We start from the raw sequence: 18,449 nt of genomic DNA on the forward strand, positions 1-18,449 counted from the left end.
TTCAGCCCAGCCTCTGGTGGATAAGCCAAAATTAATTAACTCAAGTCCCATAGTATAGAAAACAGATGCTTCTCTCATGTTGCACAAGTAAATTCTTTGTGTATAGATGTGTTCTGTTTTATTCAAAGAATAACAAGTTGGAAGTTAAAATTGTAAGTTTTCCACAATGGAGCCAGCCTTTAGTAGTGATGACAGAAGCATGAATTTACAGAACAAATTCCAGCAAGTGCATGGAAAAATGAATTATTCTCTATATCTCTTACTTTGGCCCCGGGCCAGGCTTAGGAGATTTAGTTTTAAAACCTGGGCCGATCCAAATGCTGATCCATCCCAGAACAGACCTAGGAGTTCCAGAACAACACCAAGGTTATTTCTAATCTATTGAATCCCTAAGAGACCGCTCCCAGAGGTTTACATCCGCATCATTCACTTGGATTCAGTTCTTTGGCCAGCTTGCAAATGGCTGAAGATTAGATTGTTCTCTAGAGGTATGTTGTTAGGTGCACTGTTTATCTGGTTATTCATCTCAGTATTCACTCAGAACTAGAATAGTTGCTTTTCCTAGGCTGTGGCTCGCCGAAAGTAGAATAATAACTTCCTGGTTCTGATCTTTTTTCGGAATTAATGGGTATGTTTAAGATAAAGATGTTACCATCTAGTAATATAACTCCAAATATAGTCATCTGAAGTTGATCATCTGATAATGTATGGTATTTTTTTCTTCTGAACGAATGTGAAACAATCCATGTTTTCTTTCCTTTCTGTTAGACTGAAAATGATGAGAATGGCCAGGCAGAAAACTTTTCCATGGACCCACAGTTGGAGAGGCAAGTGGAGACCATTCGCAACCTCGTAGACTCCTACATGTCTATCATCAACAAATGTATCCGAGATCTAATTCCAAAAACAATAATGCACCTTATGATCAACAATGTAAGTGACTATAAACTGTCTCATTTTAACTTCTAACCTATCTTAGTATGGAAACTGCTCATAGTCTCATCAGTTTCTTTATGCTATTTTCTGGATGGTTGAAATACCTATTACCCAGGTTCATCATTTTCTATTACAATTGGTTAAGTGACTAACCAGAGAAAGAGGATTCAGGAAAGCAAACATGAAACTTCTAGCCACAGTGCTGTGGTATTTCCTACTGTCTATCTCTTGAAAAGTATGCATTTGCTCACAATAAAGCAGAGCAAGAATACTGTAGCTATAGTCGGGGCGTAAGATAATTGCAAAGGCAACAATAAAACCAGATGCCCCGGCTCCTAGATTTTGAGATTAAAGGCAAAAGATATTTATTTTTTTCTACACACATAGACATAAAATATATTAACATGGTTATTTTACACCTTCTAAAAGCTATGGAATGCTATTTTGACCTGGGAAAATGGCTTTTTGCCCTATCCCCTTGGATTAAAAGTCAGTCAACTTTTCTAAAGTAATGATGATATTGCCACAGATCTTAAAGTGCCTGCTACACTAGCCCTCAATCGATCTGTATCATGTAGAATCTCTCCTTTTTCATGGTTATTTTTATAGTAGTCAGGATATGATACTTAAATTATGGTCTAGTTTGGTTCTCTGGGTAGCTAGTTTATTAAAGTACAAGTTATATCCCAAGTTATTTGAGAAATTATCTTTTAGATAAGATAGGCTGTAATGGGGTGCCTTATAACAGGCTTTTCTGACTCTTGAAAAGGAGATACCAGCATTTTTAGTTCTAGCAATCTTCTAGGGGCACCTTTTTATTTAAATCAATGATATATTATGAGCATTTGCTTGTAACAAATAAAAATTAGCTGGCAAAGGTACTAAAAAGAACCCCGTGCTAGAACTTAGGAGAAACCTGTATTCTAAGCCTGGCTCTGCTACAAACTCTATTGACCTAAAGACAAATCAGTTAACTTCTTTGCATCTAGGTCCTCCATATGTAAAACACTAATCATAGAAAAAGTACCCGGCTTAGGGATTTATTCCAGAAGATAATATATATGGAAATACAATGAAAAATATACTTGTAAGAAAGCAGTGTGGCTGGCTGCCTATATAAGAACTATAAAAAGCCTTTATCCATATTTCAGGATTTATTTCAAAATTGTGTTTGTAAATATGACCTTCTGTTGTTGTTCATGGTCTATTCATTCCTTGAATAAAGGTTTCCTTGAAGAAACCCCTTGAAGGAAACCCTTCTTGAAGAAACCCTAAGCACCCATGGTTTTTACCTAACTCCATTCCCAGACACATTTTTGCATATTCAACCAAGGTTAGTAGGATACTTGGAAGTATCAGCAGTTGGTAAGCAATATATTGGAAATTTGCAAACTATGAATTGTATTCTTCAGCTTAGTCAGCAGCCTACTGTGTGACCTGAAGCAAATTATTTGGGCCCTCTGAACTGAAGTCAGTCACTTCTAAAATTACGGTAAGAACAAGGAGCTGCCTCACTGTATTGTCAGAGAACATAATAAATGCAACTATATGCCATTTTGAAAAATATAAAGTAGTAAACAAATAGTCTGTGTATTTTTAAAATTACCCTCTTAACTTTGCTTAAATGAGTTCAGGTTGTTTTGCCGTGGTATATCCAGGCACTTGCTTATTTAAACATTTTCCTGATTAAGTATCATTTATCTTTTCACGATTTTATCGTAAGTCATTAGTGCTGCCATCAGTTCAAACACTAGGTTGCTCTGCGCTATATTAAATCATCAGCACAGGAAATAGCACTTCCTGTCTAGAGCTGTAAGGAGTAGCCTGACACTAATTAGTTAAAAGGAGGAAAAAAAATGACTCTCTCACAAATCCATCCTACTTTCACCTTCTCAAGAAACACACACACACATACACAAAGAAATGTGGGAGTAATTGCCCTCACCCCTCACCGGTGTGCTTGTTGGCTTTAATGAAATGGCTAAACCCCCACCTCCAGGGCATAATCCATGGAGGCAGAGCTCTTGGAACTGTCTTGAGAGAGACCTTCAGAATGATGAGAACGAAGACTTCAATTCTGACCTGATCGGCACGGTCAGACCTTGACATGGAGATTAACAGGAATGTGGAGAAAACGGAAACATCATGTAATGCCAGATTCTTACGAAATTATGGTTATCTTTCTTTGAAATTTAACTTTTTGTATCTGTCAGAAAATAGTTTTACGTATCTCAGATGACCACTTTTCCTTGAGTATTATTTTATCTATGTTTTTACTGTGTATATAAGAATATATAGTTTTTTATATATTTGATCATTATATATGTAAAAATGTAAAAAAATGGCTATTTTTAAGTGCCATATTCTCATAGCATCTTTTTGTGCAGAATGTCTGAGCCCTTTTTGTTCATTCTGGAAGTGTTCTATTGAGTACAGGGAAGAGAAACATGGTGGACGCCCAGCACCGTGTCGTGCACATGTGTTGATTTTTTATTCACTTTAAGGTGCAGAGGTCTTCAAGGTAGAGAATTAATCATAGAATCACAGCTAGAAAACAAATACCTTGACTGCTCATTCTAAATTCCATTCACTTAACCCTGCTGTTTCTGGAAATGGCTTTGGGTAGACGCTCCAGAACCGATAAATGCCTGAAACGGGGTCCTCTGCCTGTGGACAGTCACCATGGAAGGTGGTGCTGTGGCCTTTCCTCTTTGAAATGCGAATGGCTGCTCTGCCTTCTGAAAAAGAATATGTTTCAGCCAACTTTTATAAAGTTCAGAATTTGGTGGGCAGTTTCCTTTGAAAGTTTACATTAAGTGTTCTGCCACTCAAGTCTCCATATGGAATTATTTAAGAAGTTTAAAGCCAGCAATAAATGCCTTGCCTCAGACATACTGTAAGCCTTTGTCTATTGAAGGGCAGCAGCTGTTTCATTGCTTAAGCATGCTAGGTAACAGCGGCACAAAGAAATAGCACGTTTATGACAGCCGGTCCTTCTGGTCAGGCTACAGTCGAAGCAGCAGACTTTTGTTCAGGACACACATTAACACCCCATGGCAAGCACAGTTTGACGGCCTCTCCTCCGCAGCTCACTCCACCGGAAGATTCGTCATCAGAAAATCAAGAAAGGGGATCCAGCCTGATTGTAAAAGTGTGACTGGCAAAGTGGTCCACAATTCTGTGTTGGGACCCATAGGACAGCCACCCACTGGGTACCCATTATTTTGCCCAGATTATAAATGAAGAAACTGAGCCTCCGAGAGGTTAAGTGACTTTCCCAGGGTCACACAGCTGGGGCTGGCAGGGTCAAGATGAAAATCCAGATCCTCCCATTTGCAGTCTGAGGGTCTGTCCATTTTAACGTCCGTTAATGCGTATGGCGAGGTTAGGAAAACTAAATACAGCTCAACCTTCTCAAACTGGGGGACTCCTATCCCCACAGCACATACCTGGTGTATCTTCCCAGAAGGTTCATTTACTCAAAGATTTCATTAGGTTGTTTGCATATGAGAAGCAATGTTTTACATATTAACTAGAAATTCAAGCAAACCCAGATAATACAAAATAGAACATAAAGTTTTTATGAAACTTTTTAAGAACCAAATATGAAGCCTAGAGGCGTTTCACACTTGGAGTGTGTGCTGCTCCTGGACCCCCGGAGATCCACATCCACTCTCCTTGGCCATTGGCACTTTGCTGGAAAATTAGTAACATGTGCCCTAGTTTCAGAACTCACTGTAACTTTCGTGTGTATGAAGTAGAGTGTTATTTCAAATGTTCATTATTTGAGGTGAAAGTACACCTTAAATACCAGGACACTGAGTTTGTTTCTGTGGGTCAAGAACTCAGCATCCTGCTCAAGAAACAGATCGGGACCAGGGTCCAGAAGTCCCCCTCGTGTTTCCCCTCCCCCCCACCCCCATCACATCCCCCCCCCCCCCAAGGGTAACTCTCCTGATTTTTTACAGCATAGCAGGGTGCTGCCTGTTCTCGAACTATGGAACCATAGTTCCATAGAACTATGGAATCATATATAGTGCGTGCTTGTTGGTGTCTAACTTCTTCTGCTTGACGTTATGTTTGTGAGTCAAAGGATGTTGCTTTTTAAAGAAGGGAAACGTCATTGGTCTCTAGCAGAACTAAATCCCTGAGAAATGGAAAGGGAGCTAAAGCAGACGTGAAAGAACTGTGAGAGCTTAAAAAATCACAAGCTTGTCACCAAGCCCTTTTCCCAAAGTAAGCACGTTTACACTTCTCAGTTACGTTTTTTACATACTTACCCGTGTGACCGCGAGCAGTCACAGACTGCAGCCCTCCCGTCTAGAGACGGAGAGACCTTAAGGAAACGGTCTTCTTAGTAACAGAATTGTGTGACAATTCTGGGAATGTCCCTTCCATTTGTGAAGGCCTTAAAATGGTCTTAGTTATGAAGACAAAAAAAGGTCTAAGTTGCAAACCTATCACAGGTTGATAGAGAAGGGTTAAAGTAAGAAAGAGGGGAAAACATGTGGAAGGTTTTTAATGATCTCACATTCCTCTACACTGAGCAGAACGACATGGCACAGTCATGCCTGTTTATCTAGCATGTGGAGTCTGAGCTGCAGTGAGGTTTTGCGTATGAGGATTTTTTTTGTGGACCATGCCAAGATGTATAGGTTATAAGGTGTTATAATTAATTAAAAAGATAAATATTATTTCAAGTCTTACATCCAAGTATAATTCGTCTATGTCACCTTCCGTGAGGTACATTCCAAATGCCATCATCTCAAAGAGATCTACTTGGCCTCAATTGTCGTGCAGAATCCTTGATTTACATATTTGTACCAGGGACACACGGACTGCTCAGAAAGTCCCTGAAGTGTCTGGAAATTCCCTGAAGTCCCCCCTACCTTTGTTCCAGTTGTAGCATCACCGCGGTAAGCTAGCACATGAGTAGAGGCTAAAGTTTTGTTCCAGTGCAAAATAAAATGTTCACCTGCATACGCTCTGTATTGAACTCCGTATGTCACTTGATGCCTGCACTATTGCGATAGCTTGCTCTTTTGTTCTTGCGCGTCTGCTCACCTAACGCCAGTCTGGCCTATGTGCTTTAGCAAGAATAGCTTTTGTGTGCTGAGCACTAACGAAATGCGAGGCATTGTGCGAGGCAGTTTATGATCCTCAGGACAGCCCTTGACGCAGCTACAACCGCTGCCCTCATTCTGCAGATCAGGAACCTGAGACTGACAGAGGTTGCTATTTGCCCAAGAACGGGAAGCGTGGGAGCTGGGACTCGGATTCAGAGCTGTTTGCTCCCAGAGCCTGAGCTCTTGACCACTGTGCTGCACCGCCGTTTTCTCCCATGCTAATCATACTCCTATGAATTCAGAGCTTTTGCCAAATCTTTGGGACAGTAGGCAAGTTTTGGTGTGTAACATTTGATGTGGAAGAGTTGATTCAAGGCAGATCTTTTATCAGAATGCTGAAACAAGCCCTTATTATTTTATTTCGTGGTTTGACAGCCGCTTCTTACTTCAGACCTGCTTTAAATCTATTCTTGGAAGGACCTTCTTTTAAATTACGTTTAATAGATTCTAAGTGATGCTCCAGTTAGAGGTAAAGCTTCAGACTAGCTGAACTCGACTGCTGTTCAATGCCAGGAAAATTGTCTGGTTTTGAGTTCTGAGCTGCGCCATGTATCTGAGTGCACACACACACCCAGCCGTGGAAGATTTGTGTGAATGTCCCTGACTCCTTGGGTACTCCTTGGGACCTGCAAGTGTGCTGAAAAGTGAATAATTCTCCAAAAAAGGGGGAATGAAATATTCCCGAAGCTAACTTTACTGTCTTTCCTCGAAGTCTAACTTTCCTTCCTGACTTTAGATTTTCTGCTCTTCGACTCACCCAAACCTCAGTGGTTGTGGTGTCCTTGTTCCTTTCGTTCTTGCCCTGTCACATCAAAACAGCACCAAGTCGAGTTGGCTTTTCCTTTATAATGTAATTTAGCTGTGCCCATCTTTTCTATTCCACTGCAATCTTGCTAGATTAAACCCTCACCATCTCATAAATGATCTATTAGTCTTATAACAGATTTCTTTATCGCTGTTACCACCCTTACAAATTCTTTTCCAATCACAGACTAATTTCCCTAATCTCTCTTTTATCATTTCACTTACTTGTTTACAAGTTTTCTGTGGCTTCCCATTACCAAGTGGATAAGGTTCAAATAGTTTTCTTTGGCATTCAAGGCTTTCACATCTGGCCCTAGGTGACCTGGCCACATTTACCTTCCACAACTATCACACATAAACCTACCCTACTAGACAGTTGTCCAAATACATCCTGTCTACTAGATTACTTCCATATTTGAGTCACTCTTGGTTTACAAAATATGTGCAAAGAATACTTTTTATTTCACCACAGTGAAGCTGTGATTTACCTGAATTTTCTAAACTATTTACATAGTTCGATACCTTTAAAAAAAAATAAAGCTATGTGTTTTAGACTCTTATCTCTTGGTTATGTATTTAACCACAACCCAGGAATTTTGAGCATCTGACAGCTATTCCGTTGTCTGCCTGAATTTGTAACAATTAAATATACTGGCCTTTGCTCTTTCTTAGAAAGACCCAGTGACTCTAGATAAGGGTTAGTTTCATTTAACAGAGAAACTGAAAAATCCAGGTTGGTTTATTTTTCTAGGCTTAAGTCAATTAGCATACTTCCTTGCCACTGTAAAATAATGATGCTTAAACATAAATTGTCTTTTTTTTTTAATTTTTTTTAATCTTTATTTTTGAGAGAGAGAGACAGAGTGTGAGTGGGGGCGGGACACAGAGAGAGGGGGACACAGAATCCGAAGCAGGCTCCAGGCTCTGAGCTGTCAGCACAGAGCCCGACTCGGGGCCCAAACTCATGAACCGTGAAATCACAACCTGAGCTGAAGTCAGACGCCCAACCGACTGTGCCACCCAGGCACCCCCCAAATTGTCTTTTCTAAGCACTCAAAGTGGGGAAGACGGTAATGGAAAGAGCACCAGACCTTTAGTCAAAAGATTTGGGATTCAACCTAATGTTATGTGATTTTGGGCAACGTACTTAAACTCTGAACTTCAATTGCTTTATCTGTAAAATTGGGATCATAGGGGCCCCTGGGTGGCTCGGTCAGTTGAGCATCCAGCTCTTGATTTCAGCTCAGGTCATGATCTCACAGTTGGTGAGTTCGAGCCCCATATCGGGCACTGTGCTGACAGGCATGAACCTGCTTGGGATTCTCTCTCTCCCTCTCTCTGCCCTCCCTGCTCGTGCGCTCGCTCTCTCTCTGTCTCTCTCTGTCTCAAAAATAAATAAACATTAAAAAAATTGGGATCATAATACATTTCCTAAGTGTGTGGTGAGAATTAAATCAGAAGACTTCTGAAGGCACTTGGGACACACCATATTCCACCGATCCTCATTCACTTCACATTTAATATTTCTGACGCCGAAGATGCATGTCACACTCAATGGCATCTTGGCATTCTGTCATAGTTTACTTGATGGTGTGTTCTCTTTGTGGCCCAGAAAATCATGGTGTCTTCAAATTACTGGTATCTTAGACTTGGAGAAATATGGTGGCCAGTGCTCTCTCCCGCAGGGTGGTGCAGTATATGCATCCTCTCCATTCTCGTTCTGCTACAAAATGCCACTCCCCTAAGACTCATACGTATTGTTGGGACTTAAGTCTTTTTTCATGTATCTGCTAACCATGGAGACTCATGCCAGTTCTCATTACTGTTAAGTAGCTTCTATTGGAAACTTCTAGAAAGCGGAGACTCTCACTTTTTTTTGGTAAATCAACTTGCATAATTATAGAAGGTTCTGTGTTTAATAAAAATTCACTTATTGGTACTAATTCCACTTTTGAGATGACACTGCATCCTGGGATCTTGCTAGTGTTTCAGTGATTTTGGTAAGAGCTAGGAATACCAAGGAGTGGATGGCTTGTGGTATTATATAGGTTTCTTACATCAGTGTTTTCTGTTGAAAACACTGCTTCTTCCCTCCTGGTACCTGCCTCGTCTCTAAGCCAAGCAGCCTCAGACAACATGGTGGAAATGCTTACGTAGCCAACAGGCCCTGCTCTGGCGATGGCAGGGTTTAGCCCTCTTTTCAACTAATGTAGGTTTTCCTTTAGTCCACAGCCATGAGACAGAGGGAAAAACTGTTCCTGCACTGGTGCTGAGAACTGGGAGGGCAGGAGGAGACTAGGAGTAAATAGATGCATACACACTGTACATCTTGCATACCTCACGCATCATGCACCTTTTCCCAGAGTGGGCTGTTGTAGACTTTGTCCACAGCCTCTGAGCCAGTTTATGCCATCTGACCACACGTGTGTTCCCATTTTTATTTTTCTGTGGTGACCTGACAGGTTAAAGATTTCATCAATTCGGAGCTCCTAGCACAGTTATATTCTTCGGAGGACCAGAACACTCTGATGGAGGAATCTGCTGAACAGGCGCAGCGCCGGGATGAGATGCTCCGAATGTACCAAGCCCTTAAAGAGGCCCTCGTGATCATTGGTGACATCAACACCGCCACCACTTTCACCCCTGCACCGCCTCCTGTGGATGACTCCTGGATACAGCACTCCCGCAGGTAGGAAAATGGCCCCATGTCACCGGAGGCCTGCCAAGCTCACCCGGTATCATTTTCTGAGTTTGCTTCCCTAAACCAATATGAACCTGAAGAAAAAGGATAATGTAAGTCCAGGAGTGAAAGAGGAGGTCAGATTTTCCCAACCCCCTTCAAAAACAAGCACAAAACATCCCTACAGTGGAATGTTATGTGGTCATTAAAAAGAGTAAGTTCTATACTGAAATGAAAAGATAGTCAAATTAATGTGAAGCTTTAAAAAAAAAAAAAGTAAGTTGTAGAATGTTGTGTTCTAATATGTACAAAAAAGGAATTTAGAGAGAGAGAGAGAGAACATTGCATTATATGGCACTGTATTTTATTGTGTTGTATTATAGAAGGTATTTGAAAAGGATACACAAGAAACAGCTACTGGTTGTCTCCACAGAGTGCACGGTTAGAAGGAGGGAACCTCCTCTCCACCATTGACTCCTTGTATACCTTTTCTTTTTTTAAGTTTTTTTTAAAGTAATCTCGACACCCAGCATGGGGATCCGACCCAGGACCCTAAGCTCAAGAGCGGCATAGTCTTCCCACCAAGCCAGCAAGCAGTCAGAGTGTAATTTTTACAAAGCAACCAGGAAGCTATAAAATACTCTCTTAAAGATGAATTCAGACAGAAACTGCTCTGTCTCTCCCCAGGTCACCCCCTCCGAGCCCCACCACCCAGAGGCGGCTGACCCTGAGCGGTCCCCTCACGCGGCCCGCTTCCGGCAGAGGGCCCGCACCGGCCATTCCCTCTCCCGGACCCCACTCGGGGGCGCCCCCCGTGCCCTTCCGGCCCGGCCCGCTGCCCCCCTTCCCCAGCAGCAGCAGCGACTGGTCCGGAGCGCCCCCGCAAGTGCCCTCCCGGCCTACCAGGGCCCCGCCCAGTGTCCCCAGGTGAGTGCTCTGCGCGCAGCACAAGCCGGTGTGTGCTCTTCGGTTCTCTTCTCATAGCATGACAGACAGAGTTTATTTGGAAAAGAAAATCGCAAAGATATTATCCTACACATTTGCGATTTTCACCCGGTAAGGGTATTGTGGGCAAATGGTGGAGCCTGTGACACCATTTAAAAACCAATATGTGGTCCAAACCTCTCCTTTACCAACTGGCACACACTTAATGAGACCACAGAAAACTGGGTCCAAATGAATGACATTTGGGCAGCTGTTCGTAGAATCTGAGAGAGCACTTTGAAAGGCAAGAAAGAGCTGTGGCGGGGTTATTGCAAGCTGTGTGCGCCATAGGTCCCGAGAGTATCAGGAGCTAAGGCCTTGCCTTCTCTATTACCAAAGGAGTTCTAGAAAACCACTAACTTCAAGGAATATTATCCATCTGCCCTCTGAACTATAACCCTTAAGCCCAATATTATTAACTTTAATGTAGCCTGAGTAAAAACCGGACTGATTAGTTTGCAACCTTTCTTTTTTTTTAACTACGCATAGAAATTTTAACACGCACATGATGATTGCTGTGTGCAGTCACTAACCATACATGAGATGGAACTTTGTACATTTGAATAATACACCTTGGCATGTGTAAGCAGATTTTTCAGGCTTGTGAAACAAAATACTGAATAAGTAAACGAAACTTGAAACGTATACAGTTGAAGCTATATTCTCACTTTTGTGCATTTACAGTCAAATATGTACAATATGTATAATTAGAGATTTTATTTTTTTTAAATTTTTTTTAATGTTTATTTTTTTTTTTGAGACAGAGAGAGACAGAGCATGAATGGGGGAGGGTCAGAGAGAGGGAGACACAGAATCTGAAACAGGCTCCAGGCTCTGAGCTGTCAGCACAGAGCCCGACGCGGGGCTTGAACTCACAGACCGCAAGATCATGACCTGAGCCGAAGTCGGCCGCTCAACCGACTGAGCCACCCAGGCGCCCCATAGAGATTTTAAAAATAGAAGGAATTAGGAGGTTTTGTCCTCAACATCAGAAATTTTCAAAGGAAAGAACATTAGCCCATACAGAAATTTAATTTTTTTTTAATTCAATTCAGAGGATTAAAATATTTGTATGCTTAATGAAGGAAAACCTTACTATGCACGTACCATAAAACAGAAGTGACTTCCTCCGGCCCACGAAGCCTGAGTCACCTCACCCTCTGATTGCGGGCCTTACATTTATTCTGATCTTCATACTTTTGGGTGAAATGAAGAGAAGGGGCAACTTAAACATGTAAACAAAGGGTGGTGTAGCAGGAATGGCAGAGGATGTGAAATCAGAAAACCTTGTTTGTCACAGACCTCGCACAACTCATTAAACTCTGAGCTAGGGGTTCCCCATCAATGAAAGAGGAACGATTTCACCAAGGTCGTTGCCCATGTCATATGAAATGAGGTGTTTGAAAGAGCCTGATAAACTGCAAGGCACTGTGGTTGTTAGGGTTATCATCACTTTGGTCCCAATCAGAAAGGATATATGTACTCTCAAACCTATTTTTTTTTTCTTAAAAATAGGTTCAGTTTATAACTCATTTGGAACACAGCTAAATTTCTAGTAATAATAGTAAAAGTGATAGCTAATATTTATTGTGCTCTCACTGTATGCTAGGCACTGTCCTAAGTGCTTTGCAGGTACATTTTTGTTTACTGCGCACAGCAACCCAAAAGGATAGGTTATTATCCACTTTACAGATGAGGCACAGAGTTCTAAACAACTTGCCCAAGGCTGCTCGACCAGACCCGAATGGAGCTGGGCTTTAATCCCAAGCAGTCTGACTCCAGAGCCCAGTCTCCTGACCACAATACCAGGGTTTCTCAACCTCGGCACTGCTGGCATTTTCCTTGTGGGGGGCTGTCCCACGCACTTCAGTATGTTTTGCAGTATCGGAGCCTTTACCCAGTGGATGCCAAGTCGTACTCCTCCCCTCCCCCCCCAGTTGCAACTATAAAAATGGCAACATTGCCAGCGTGTTTGGGGAGGTGGGGAGTGGGGTGTAAAATCCCCCTCTCCTTGAGAACCACTGCACTACAGTATTTCAGAGATTTTTCCCTTCCGTGTAAAAAATAAATTAAAAAGATCATTGTTGAGTCTCACTGCAAGTCAGATTAAATTACTGTTTTAGGAAACTTCAGATTGACTGGGAAAGTGTCTGCCATTGTGCCAGGAAGGTATGGAGGCCACTGGGCAAGGGCGTTGAGAGTGGGAAGACAGGAGTCCCATAAAGAGTCGGCTGTTTTGTCTGTTTTGCTATAAGAAGGAACCAGAGCAACCTGGCGGTGCCTTTCCTCAGGAATGAACATGCATGTCTTTGTTTGCTTGCTTGGCTTTTTTACCTCTTTGTTTCAGATAAGCTGGCTTGCCAATACCCTTCAGAGATTCTGTTGAATGCTGAATCGGTTTGTTAAGTGGGATGGAGTCGCCCTTGGTATTCCCAAGCTCCTGCGCACAAGGTAGCAGGCAGGAATTGGTAGCTTGCGCTAGAGAAGGGGAATCACCAGCTTTAATGCATCTGTGTTGGGGAATTTATAGGACAGCAGTTATGTTATTCAAAATTTCTAGAATATTCTCAGCTTGGAGCCAGATCTAACTTGCCCTGGCCTTGAAAAGAGTCTCAAATGTAAAACAGAAATGAGAGTTCAGAGTAAAAGAGGAAAGTTGGTTTTTGTGCTGAGCCTTCAAGTTTCAGCGCCAGTTCAGCACAACGGGAGGGAAACCCCTCTGGGGGGGTGGGGGGGGGGTCACCTGAGAGGGAGCAAGAAAGACTCTGTCAGGATCCTTATGCCTATTAAAGTTTAGCTTTAGATGAAGAATTCTGACCACATAAAGTCTGTTTTTAATAAAAGCCAGAGCAGGAATCCTACCAAATGCAAGCCAGAAATGGGGTTTAAGATTTCAAAAAAAAAAAAAAAAAGGAAAGAAAGAGAAAAAGAGACGACAAAGATGGAAAAAGAAAGAAAAAAGTTGAGGAAGCTTTTGTTGAAACTTCACCTTGTTCTGTTTATTTATATATTCTGATTTCCCTCTATGAGTTGCCTCCATTTTCTCTATTAAAAACTTAAAAAAAAAAAAAATGAAATGCCATTATCCATCATCTCCAGGAAAACAACCCTTAGCTTTCCGAGAAGGAAGTTTGATTTTTTTTTTTTTCCCTAGCTCTTTACTTTCTTAAGGGCCCTTTCTCGTCCTTTATCTGAAACCAGAAACTCATAACGTGACAAGACAGTACAAACCATGTCCCGCCGGCTCCCTGTTGGGCATTAATATTACAGAGGCAGTAACTGAACTTTTAGAGGCAAAATATTCCGCCATTCGGCATGTGCCTGCACGTAGCTTTCTTCTGGATAATTTGCAACTTCATTAGCAAGTTATGATTTTGACTTTTAAGAGCATATATACTTTTAACCCTATTCAAAGGTAATGAAAGCACTTGCAGTTGGACAGAAACCATGAGCGTTCTGCTTTTTTTTTTTTTAATTATTATATATTTCCATTCCAATGTAAAGGAAGAGGAAGGAGAGAGGCGGGTGGAGTCATTTTTGGCCCCACTTTTCTCAGCTGCTCAAGCTGTTCTGGTTTATGTGCGTGGAGGCTTTCGGTGAAGAAGCTGGAAATACTGCGAGCTACATGCCTGTTTTAATTACTTCCACCTGAGCTGGGGGGGCATCTCTGTCCCAAAGAGACTCACCAGTAGGGATGCTTCTGTCATTAGTAAGTTCAGTGTACACAAATCTGATTTGTGGAACATTTTCTACCGCCAGAATATCTGACGTGCCCCTCCCCTCTCGCCCCACTCAACTCCTCTGAAGGGGCTAAAGCCCAGTTTGAAAATCCCAGCCAGTTTTGTTCTTGTTTAGGAAGATGATCTTAAGCAGACATCACCACCTCTTTAGGGGCCCTATTCTCTTACTTGAAGATCCCAATCTTCATCAAATACTAACGTGGGGGCTGATGTAGCTATTTTCAGTCACAGCTTCTTAAAATTAGTTAATTGGGAATCACAGCCTTTGACATTAACAGAACAAATTAACTGAAGCAGAGCGTGTTTTTCCTGGCAACAGCTGATTCTGGCATTATTTTACTCATTTGTCTTCTCCCCTCTCCTTGGACTAAGCTATTTTGCAACAGTCAAAAGGGGATAAGGGTGGGAGGAAGGGTCTCTATCCAAGGAAAAGCAAACTTCATTTGCCTCGTCACTCAATCCTCTCTTTAAAAAAAATATATATTGAAAAACTGAAGTATGTTCTTTTAACTACCCTTGTCACCAAGTCTGATGGTGTCTTTTAAAAATGGCAAAACTGAATCATAGGAAAGGATTTGGCTTTTACCCCAACTCCTCCACATGACAGAAACGCAAGATGGAAACCAAGAAACGCTCCATCGGAGGACTCTCTGATGAGTGCCATCGCAAAGCTGGCACCCTGCTCTGCGTGCGCAGCCCCGGAGGGGCATCAGCACTGCCACAGGGTTTCCCACTCGGACCCATTCCGTGACTTATTCATTTCCCCCGACTTGACATGGCACCCTTGTGCCATGGCACCTTCCGGTCCCCCATTCTCCATAATTTACTGCTAAACCAACCATGGCAAAAGATACATAAATCCCTCTACACAAGGAGATAATTGTTGCACTCGTGGTCTTTTCTTTAAGGAAGTAAAAGCCATTTGGTTCTCTTTACAATTTAATCTTGTTTCAGACATTTGACGTTGATACCCTGCTGTGCTATATCTCTTTTACATATTTTATATGTTGATTTAATTGACAGTTGACACGGAACCCCTTTCACTTAGGGAGAAGGTCTCCTTGTTTTGTTTTGTTTTGTTTTTCAGCCAGTCCCCCAAATTTTGAGTAAGGACAAACCCACGATTCTTATAAGTGTGTCTTTGCATCCCTAACATGAAGGTTTGGTGCCATGAAGGATGAAGCTGCTGAGAATTGAAGTCATGGGCTCAGGGTACATGGACAATTAAGCGACTTTGGGGACTAGCCTGTGTCCGACTCTCCCGCAATCATGTCCTGGAAACATCCTGATTTGCTCCCTCTTCAAGAGCCCTCTAAAAGTATGACTTCTCTTAGCAGCTGAGTGTCATTTGGACAAATGATGAATTCGCCTTGTGATTTCTGATTTCAGCCATGAGGTTTCTTTTTTTTCCTTACTGTCCTTCCCCTTTAAAGAACAAATAAATAAATTTATGATTAGGTAGTCTGATTTTTCAGGGAACAGTTTTTATTTTTAGCGACTGGATTTAAAAGTTAAGCAAAAAAATTTTTTTAAGTATAAATGCCAAGAATAGAAACAACTTTGAGGTATTCTTTCTGATTCTTAATACTTAATGCATTTCATGAGGCTGCTGTGTCACAAAATTTGTTACTGAAATCCCAAATGTAATTAATAATTTGTTGCAGGTTTAACATGAGTTGTCATGATGCTTCATATATTTTAATGAAAACAGAAATGCGGCCATAAACTGTTCACTAAATAAAATATTCAATTTAATTTAAGCCCCTCAATTAACTATCCCATCAAAATCATTCAAATTCCACAACGATTCTGGTCGTAACATAATATTGCACTGAGGTGAATCGATGGTTAATGGCAAAGTTTTTCATTCTTCAGTCTCGGTTTCAATCTGGTTTAAGTGAAGGTAAAATTAGTCTGGTGGTTTCCTTCTTGGGTCTAGCAAACTTGAGTCTCCTTTACACAAACATCTCCATCCTGCCACAGTGCGAATGACGGGCAGCATGTGTAGGTGAGGCCCGGGAACAGAACTGCAAGGGTTCTGAAGGTCAGAATCTGGGAGTTTTGCAGAGGTGTCGAGGCGGACTTCAGATTGCCTTTCTGTTTTCGATGTGTCCCCTATCTTACTTTTCCAAACATCCGATGTGGCAGGAGGATAGAAGAAAAAAGAAAAGAAGGAACGATCTACATCAAACTAAGTACAAGCAACATAAATGCAGACAGGCTGCAGGCAGTGGTAAATATAACAATATGCCGCTGTTAGCCCAGTGGTAACTGGCATTAAGTTAACGGAATACAACTGTTTCCACATCCCATGACAAATAATAGCAAATAGCTCTGTCATTGTTCTCTCTGGGGTTCTAAGTTGCTAAGCTTCAGCCATTGCAGGGAAAGCCCTTCTGAGTTTCAAGATACCCAGCCCTGCCCTGGGCTTCACCTGATTGATAGAGGAAGACAGCCAAGACGGGAGTCTGGCACAAGAGCCACTGACCAGTGAAAACTGCACAGTAAATGATGATTATTCTTCCTGTGGCCAGTCGGCAGCAAACTGTCACCGGTTGGAATCTGCTGAATGTTCCTCTATACAAGTTGATGTCAGCTCAAAAAAGAAAAGAACAGAGCAGAAGAGAAAAGGAAAAGAAAAGCGAACTGCACCCGGTGTAAGCAGACAGGCGCACACAAGCTAGTACTGCTCTTTCATCGTGCCCTCTTTTGTCTCCTTCGCTGTGAGAGAAGAGTGATTTTCCAGGGAAATCCTTCACATGCAGACAGTTCTGGTTAGATGGCATGTTTTTCAGTGACTTCAGAGATCCATAGCATGAACAGCTCATTCTCGGAGTGTGCTGCTTGGATAAAATTTAGAGGTGAGAGAGCCACAATTCATGGCCCTGAGCTGCCGGGTGCTTCTTCCTCCCCTCTGACTTATCAGCTACTGTGAAAGACTAGAAGCGAAATTTAGCTTACAAGAGTTGCTTTAGCTGATAAACAGCCAGGAAATTAAACATGAAATTGTAAACACTGCATCTTTCACTCAGAATGTGCCTTAAATGCTTACCTCCAGCAGTATGAGAAAGGGAGTTGAGGACTTAGCTGAGGGTTTGATGGCTTTTGTCTGCCTGACATAACTTTATTGCTGCTTAAACACAGAATTTTTAAATGCCCAACACTGAAATCCTTTAGCTCACTAGAGCCAACATACTGTAACCATTGTCTGGGGGAACCTCTGAAGCTAAACACGTATTTCCACCCTTTAGTTGCCAAATGAAATCCATCTGGCTTACTAAATGCTGTTGCCAGAAGAATATTACACTTTTGGTCTGGCCGGTATTTTTAAGTGTGGGGGGAGGGGGACAGTGTTGGGAGGGCATTGGCTTGAGAGAATCTGTATGTGTATTGATGCCCTATTACCTGTACGTGGATGAAGCTGAGATCACTTGGCAACTCTGATCAAAAATAGAAGAATTCCTACCTAGGGCAAAGTCTAAAGCCACAAGGTATTTAGGCAGCCTCATCATGGCATGGTACTTTCTTTTCCTTCTGGCTGCTTTTTAGGCATCAGAGCCACGTGATAAGCAAACCCACAAATAGCGGGTACCCTAATTTCTGGAATTATTTTTTTAATGATTCCCATAAACACTAGGAAATGTGTTCCTAGTGTTCCAGGCAAAATGATCAGCTCACATGAACTGTAGAGAGAACACATTCCATCCAAGGATCAGAAAAAAAAAAATGGTTAATCAAAATGGCAAATGGCAAAATTCTCAATCACTCATGGTCAATGTCAAGGCTGGGCCTTCTTGACTTACTTCAATTGCTCAGACATAAGGAGAGTTCCAAACCTTCATCACGTCAATATTTTCCCCCATTGGAATTAGTTTCACATCAAAAATTAGGAAACAGTGTAAATACTGGGAACCCAGTAAATGTGCAAGTTAATATAAAATTTAGAAATAAGCTCCATTCCCGGTGCGCCTGGGTGGCTCGTTTGGCTAAGCATCCGACTCTTGATTTCAGCTGAGGTCGTGATCTCACAGTTCGTGAGTTGGAGCCCCGCACTGAGCTCTGCACTAACAGTGCGGAGCCTGCTTGGGATTCCCTCCCTCTCTCTCTCTTTCTCTCTCTCTCCTTCCCCCTCGCCCCCCCCCCCCCCCCCGCGTGCACTCTCTCTCTCTCAAAGTAAAC

General features: G+C 42.0%; 1 protein-coding gene across 10 annotated transcripts in view; it reads left to right on the forward strand.

The window, feature by feature from the left end:
- The window catches only part of DNM3 (dynamin 3), a 573,673-nt gene that overhangs the window by 532,973 nt on the left and 22,251 nt on the right, over nt 1-18,449 (forward strand). For 5 of the 10 annotated variants that reach the window (XM_060643514.3, XM_060643516.3, XM_060643518.3 and 2 more), the window contains 3 exons: nt 769-933; nt 9,329-9,555; nt 10,234-10,473. In XM_060643514.3, the coding sequence (XP_060499497.1) occupies nt 769-933; nt 9,329-9,555; nt 10,234-10,473 (632 nt within the window). Of the gene's footprint in view, nt 1-768; nt 934-2,348; nt 2,424-9,328; nt 9,556-10,233; nt 10,474-12,653; nt 13,267-15,357; nt 18,397-18,449 lie in introns of those variants that run through there. The other 5 variants (XM_060643524.3, XM_060643519.3, XM_060643520.3 and 2 more) reach the window with 5 other exon arrangements.

This window comes from Panthera onca, chromosome F1, assembly GCF_046562875.1.
Source record: "Panthera onca isolate mPanOnc1 chromosome F1, mPanOnc1 haplotype 2, whole genome shotgun sequence".
Classification (NCBI taxonomy): Eukaryota; Metazoa; Chordata; class Mammalia; order Carnivora; family Felidae; genus Panthera; species Panthera onca.